Below are 6,937 nucleotides of genomic sequence, written 5' to 3' on the forward strand. Positions count from 1 at the left end.
CGACAATGGGCTATTCATAAGCAAAATAACATTGCTTAAGGCCGTTGGCACCTACATTTTACAAAACATTAATTATAAAACAGAATAAAAATGAGATACCATGTCATCCATTTCTTCATCTTTGCTGTAACGAGCATAGTCTTTGCGCAAAGTTCTCATGAGGATCATGCTCACAAGGCCGACCAGGAAAATAACCATCATGAAAGAGTTGAAAATTGAGAACCAGTGGATCTGAAGGAAATATCAATATTTAACATGAAATATCACATCAAAAAATGAAAGAAAAATAATCATAGTTTATGTAGCACAAAAATATATCCTCCTTACTCTGTGTTGGAAGAAACTGGGATCTAAGTACTTGTCAAATCTATCATCATATTTTACACTTGATGACTTCCAATTTACCTAAAAAAATTAAGAGATAAGATTCTATTAAAACAAAAGCTTTAATAAAATGAAGTAAATATTTAATTTTCAATAAATTATTCAGCTTGATTTTAAATAGAATTAAAATGATATGGTGGATAAGAGATATTGCGAAGTAACATAATATTTCAATAACCCATAATGTAAGGAGAATATTTTGATCCATAATTAAAACATAATAAATTTTATGAAAATCGAATATTTATTATTATTTTTAATCAGTTATGATGTTTTTAAGTGTGCAATTGTTTCCAGGAGTTAGGACTAAGTTTATTTGTGTTTAAAATAATATTTAAACACATGTTCACCATATGTGAATGATCAATAAAATCAGTCAATTTTCCTATTGCAGCAAATGTGTTTTTACATTTATATAAGAAATTACGCACATTCATAAAAATGCATAAAAGACATTAATTTATCAATCCATTAATTTTCCTCTAGCAAAACAAAATGCTTAAAGCTCACTGTAACATAGGCATTTCAAAGATGTACTTGGCATAAATAGACCTACATCTAACGTAAAACTAGCCATTATGTACATGTGTTCCATTATATTGTTTTCTGCTTTTTTACCCTTCATTGAACTAAATTCTTTTTGTATATTTTTCAACCATCCTTCTTTTAATACTCATTGATTTGCTGCGTATTAAAAAACAAGACCAAATGTAAATAATAAAATCAATTTATTATGTTTCTTAATAAGTAAATTATACTATATTTTCAAGTAATAGAATATAAGAAATAGAGCTCAAAATTCACAATGGTTCTTTGGATCTAGACCAGGGACTTGGACCACCAAAAATAATTATCGACATTCTCCGATCAGCAATCGATGTTAAGGTATGGAATGCTGTTTTGATTTCCAGTTTCCTGTTTTATTTCACAAAAAAGCAAATTTTCTCATAATTGCGAATATTACACATTTTTTATATAGTAATTTTTAATTTAAATTCCACTACGCACAGTAGGAAAAATAAGAATTTTTTATATACTATGCCTATAGTACAAAATGCCTGGAGATTTTTTATTAGTCATTTTACCGAATGCCTAAACAATGATAGAAATATTCACTCATTTTATAAGTTGCCAATTGATTTTTGGTATTCTATACAATGACTAGACAGACATCTAATAGAATACAAGATTTCACATATTGGTATTTAATATATAAGTCAGTTTTCAAAAACTGTTAATAACAAAGTAAAGTATCTTCCAAAGATTTCAGTAAATAATTAATAAAATTGGGACTTAACAATATTGTAGATATATGCACATTTTCTTAAAGTACTCACAATTTAAAATAGAGGATACCCTTTGATAAAACCTATCTCATTTATATAGAAATCATCAAAATTATTGTTCCCCAAACTAAAACATTGTGGCCAGTAAATTAAAAAAAACCACTTGCTTTAAATTTATGCTCAACACACTTGAAATACATAACATTAAATAAGTCATTGTGCTTTCATTTTAAGTATCTAAAGAATTTTAAACAATTCTCGTTTTGTAATCATGAATTTCAATAGGAAATTAAAAGATAACAAAGCCTCTAATAAATTCATATTCATGAGCAGATAAATTCTAGACAAATGTCACTGATATAAAGAATACTGTCATACCTCATATGTAAAGGTTATTTTCTTTCCTTTCTCTAGTTTAACTTTAGCTTCACTAGTTAAATTCACATCAACAATCTGATCACCATTATAACCAATGTCAAACTTCTTATGAGTCCACAAATAATAACTGTTATCAGATTCCTCATATTCTCCAACAATACCTGTGCAAGAAGATAATAACTTAAATTAAACTTAGGTGCATATCATTAATTAAACATGTAGAATAATTGTTAATAATAACATCGAGTTATTTTATCAAAGACATTATGGAGTTTAGAATTATAATTCAAAAACTAAGAAAGAACGTGGAACTAGAAAACTTACCACAAAAGAACAAGGAAAACTTTAAATATACATTAATCACTCAATGACTGATTTAATACAAGAAAACAATATTAAAAATATTAAAATTTAGGAAAAAAAAATACAATACGAACTCTTTAGTACAGTACGAACAAGAGTATATCAAAATTAACTATGATTGAATGAATTGTGAAAAAGTTAAATGGAACGTTCTGAAAACGGTGCTTTTTGAATTATTCATGATAACAATCCACATGGCAAAAAAAAAAAAAAACTCATTTTGGAAAAGAGAAAATTAAGCACTTTTTATAAACACCCAATGAAAAAAAGTATTTTTATAGGCTTTTAAAAAATGAAAATCAAAAATATGCACTTTAAAGCAAAATGCGACACCTTGTTTAATTTTTTTTTTCTAAGAATATGCTTCGTTAAGACATAGGATCAATTATCATGATTTCATCACATTAATATTTAAAAATTAGCATTTCTGAAATTATTTAATAATAATAAATCCAGACCTAAAATATAATATTATTATCTCGTCAAATCAATTTCAGCTATCTTAACTTTTAAAAATTTTCCGACATTACCTTTTAAAAAAATAGTAATTCATACAGTACTAAATGTGATATTAAACAAACAAAGCTACACAAAAAAAATATCATAGCCTTTACATACAAGACAGAAGTTTTATAAACACAGGTAGATTGTCTTGAACAGTGGGGTGGGGGAATTGATTTTAAGTTTTACCTACCCCAAACTGGTAAATCATCTAGATACATTTGATACCAATAATGATTTTTCACTGCATACACAAAGGCTTGCAATTTCTCTTCATTTAGATCAACATCACAGTAGGGATTTTTCGGTGCATTTGCTACAAGAAACAAAAACAGATTTGGTACTTGTTCAATGAAAATTAAGAAAGACCATAATATTAAAAAGAACAGCAACTACAAATATTTCATAAGCAAAATAACATTGCTTAAAAACTAACATCCGCTTTACTTACTAATTGCTAAAAGTTAAAGGATTTTAAAAAAAAGTTACAAATATCTACACAGTTCGAGAAGTATTATTACCTTTAAAATGAATTTCAAAACCACTTATTTCTAATTCAACTCCCAATAATGCTTCGCCAAGAGTTTCATGATAATGGTCTATGCTCCTTTTAGGGCCAGCACAGAATGGCAAAGAAAAGTAAGCATAAGTTTCTTGACGATTGTGATAAGGCCCCACTGTGTTCATCCACAGTACTACTTCTTCATTATCCTCATACTGAAAATAAACATTTTTAAAAACATTAAAATATGACACAATGACAAAAATGAACCAATAACATTGAAAAAAATATTAAATATAACTCATTAATGACCAAAACAAAAAAGTTATTCTTCGACAACTATTCCAAAGTAAGACGTCTCAAATTGTAAAGCACTGAAAACTTAACAATTAGTTAGAATTTTTCTATTAACCTTAATAACCATGAAATTAATAGTGTGAATATTCAGCTGTTTAAATATAACCAAGTGAGGCCTGGTGGCTGAGTTTTATCCCTTTGAGCTCACATACAAAAAAGTCTGGGGTTCAATCCTTGGAACGGGCAAAGTTGACTCAGCCTTCCAGTGGGTCATTAAAATGAGTATTAAGCATATGTGTGGGCTTAACACTGGGGGTTCCACATTCAGCTGACCATGAAGCGGATCATTTGCTCTCTTGGGGATACTTTGGCCCTCCATGGGCGTAGCACCACAAAGTTTAGTTTTTTTTTTTTTAAATATAACTAAGTAATTTTTATTTAGTTATATGAAAAACATTAAATGTACAGTACAAGCTGGTAAATGCTTATTTTCAAATTTTTAAGCAATGAAAATTTAGCAATCTTTTACTTAGGAATTGTCTATTACCTTTAATGATCCTTAAATTAATAACATAAATATTCAACCACATAAATGTAACCAAGTGACTCCTCAGTCGAATAAAAAATTTTATAATTGTAAACTGTGAAAAACAATACAATCATATCACCCACAAACAGGAAAATATGATATAAATATTGATCAGAGACACAAAAGTTTAAGCCATCTTAATGTTAAGTATATTTTTTGTATATTTTGCCATGTTCATCAAACAATTTATGCAAACAAAAGTATTTTTCACACTATTTTAAAATGTGTTTATTTGAAAATAATTCCTAATAGAAAAATAATTTTAATAATGATTAAATTTTCTAAAAAAAACTTTAAAAAAGTTTGTTTTTCTTACCTTTACTTAAATTGTAAAGAATACAAATTGTTAATACCCCCTTAAATATTATTATTTTTTAAAAGAAGATATCAAGAAACATGATCAAATTGTTGCTGAACAATAAAATTTTAGAAAAATAAAAGGTATATTTATATTCTTTTATATCAGACATTCATAATTTTTTTTGGGGAAAAAAAGTAAAATTTTGCATTTAAAAAAAATATCTTTAAGCTTGTACATTTAAAAAACTATTGAATTTTCGTTACACTAAACCTTCAAGTTAAGAATGTTGAACTTTTGATTATTTAAAATATTTTCAACACAGATTATAAACAAAATTGGAGGATCAAATAAGAAGAGATTAACAAAATACCCCCAAAAAAGATTTTTTTTAAAAAGGTGATAGACAATTTCTGTTTAGTTATTAATTCAATTATATAATTATAACAAAGTATGTTCTGTATGATTCTGTTTAGTTATTAAATTAATTATATATAAGTATTTTTTGTTAAAATATTAATAAACTGCACAAAATACTTGAAAGTTTTAATTTTTTTAACAGAAATACTTTACATGCCTTTAATTTTAAATTTAACCTTTCATTTTAGGCAAATTAATTTAATTACTCTTAATTTTATGGAAAAAAACAACTCTAAAAATTCTGTAGTCACCTTTTGATGTATCTTTAAAATATATTAGAAAAATTAACATACAAATCAGAATGAAATAAATTTATAACTAGATATGGATAATATACATGAACGTGCAAACTTCGTTCTCAGAAAATATTTTAACATGCTCGTGAAAAAAAAAAAAACATTTATATATTTTTATACAACAACATATTGATAAATTAATAATGCAAGAAATTTAAGGGAATAAATGTTGATGTATATAATTATCATAAAGAGCTTTAAAATGCTTTTTAAAAAATCATTGATTTCCAAATGAGTTTTGGTAAAATTAGGTGGCTATGAAAGGGTAAAACTAGTTATAAGAGTGAATAAATTACGTGGAGAAAATTCTTTAATTGAGATCCTGTTTGCAGAAAGCTTTTTATTTTATAAGTCTGTATATAACTTGATCTACATAGCTAAATTTAATCCAGTTTAATATAATTTTTGAAAATACTTAAAATAGAATAGATTTTCTATAAAAGATTATTAATAATTTTTGAATATGAAAGATAATATGCAGAAAATATTTTAACATGCTCAGGGAAAAAAAAGTTTATATATTTTTATACAATATATTGAAAAATTAATAATGCAAAAAAGCAAGATTACTTTATAGAAAAATATTAATATTAAGGATAGGTTTAAGATATAAAACATTAATACCCTTTTTCTACAAAATGATTAAGAAATTCAATAAAATAAATTCAAATTTTTGTTGCTTATAAGAGCTGTTAATCTACTACTAAATTACAACAGAACACAAAGCTTTTACGTAGCTGCTATTAAAAATTTATTATGTTCAGAATTTTAAATATTAAAGATTTCTATTTTTTTAAATTTAAAATGTTTTTAATTAACTGTAAATAAATGCAAAGCAAAAGGGTAAGACACACCCACACTATATTATTTTTTATTCTCATATAAATTAAACCTGAAATACAGAATTTATGTGAAAGTAATTTCTTAAAAAATACTTAACACTGAATAATGATTTTAAACAGCATCAGATAAAAATATATACAATTAAATACAGTAGATAAATACTTTTATAAATATCACACTTCTTAAATTTGCTATTAGAGATAAATAAAAAAATGTTTGAAGTTACGCGGAATTCATGAACAAAATATTTCGTGAAATAGTTATTTTCTAAGTAATTAAAGAACTGATTTTATATTAATATGTGAAATATCATTACATTGACAGCATTTATAATAAAAATCGAATGAAGGACACTGAGAAAACGAGCAAAATCAATAAAAAATTAATTATTAATGAATGCAAACATAATTTAGTAAAACCATAATGCGAAAGAATCGAAAACTAAATAAAATTCGATAATTATTAGAAATTATAGTACATATTTTGACATTTGAGCAAACAAACTTACTTTGTGAGTGTGTTCATCACTTGCTGTTAAAGCGAAACAAAGTATAAAAATCAAAACTCTGTGATATATTGCTGTCATAGTAGTGTGCGATCAAAACATATATGGTATGTAGCTTTAAAAGTATGAGTTGTTATTAATTATGCCGGTATAATGAGCAGCCTTTCTCACGTATTCATTGCAAATTTCAGCGTTACGTTTCATACGAAAAAGAGAAAACAATTCACAGCATACAAATTTCGATTACGATGAAAACAAATACGCCCTGCAGCCAC

The 6,937-nt window shown here is 25.7% G+C and overlaps 1 protein-coding gene across 1 annotated transcript in view; it reads right to left on the reverse strand.

Annotated features, from left to right (window-relative positions):
* Nucleotides 1-6,937, reverse strand: part of LOC107440425 (transmembrane 9 superfamily protein member 3) — a 17,366-nt gene extending 10,429 nt beyond the window's left edge. The window contains exons 1-6 of the mRNA XM_043049252.2: nucleotides 6,666-6,937; nucleotides 3,434-3,629; nucleotides 3,106-3,228; nucleotides 2,049-2,209; nucleotides 328-405; nucleotides 100-231 (exon numbers count right to left, since the gene is read on the reverse strand). Of these exons, the coding sequence (XP_042905186.1) occupies nucleotides 100-231; nucleotides 328-405; nucleotides 2,049-2,209; nucleotides 3,106-3,228; nucleotides 3,434-3,629; nucleotides 6,666-6,743 (768 nt within the window). The 5' untranslated portion in view covers nucleotides 6,744-6,937. The remainder of the gene's footprint in view (nucleotides 1-99; nucleotides 232-327; nucleotides 406-2,048; nucleotides 2,210-3,105; nucleotides 3,229-3,433; nucleotides 3,630-6,665) is intronic.

Source organism: Parasteatoda tepidariorum, chromosome 6 (assembly GCF_043381705.1).
Source record: "Parasteatoda tepidariorum isolate YZ-2023 chromosome 6, CAS_Ptep_4.0, whole genome shotgun sequence".
In the NCBI taxonomy this organism is placed as follows: Eukaryota; Metazoa; Arthropoda; class Arachnida; order Araneae; family Theridiidae; genus Parasteatoda; species Parasteatoda tepidariorum.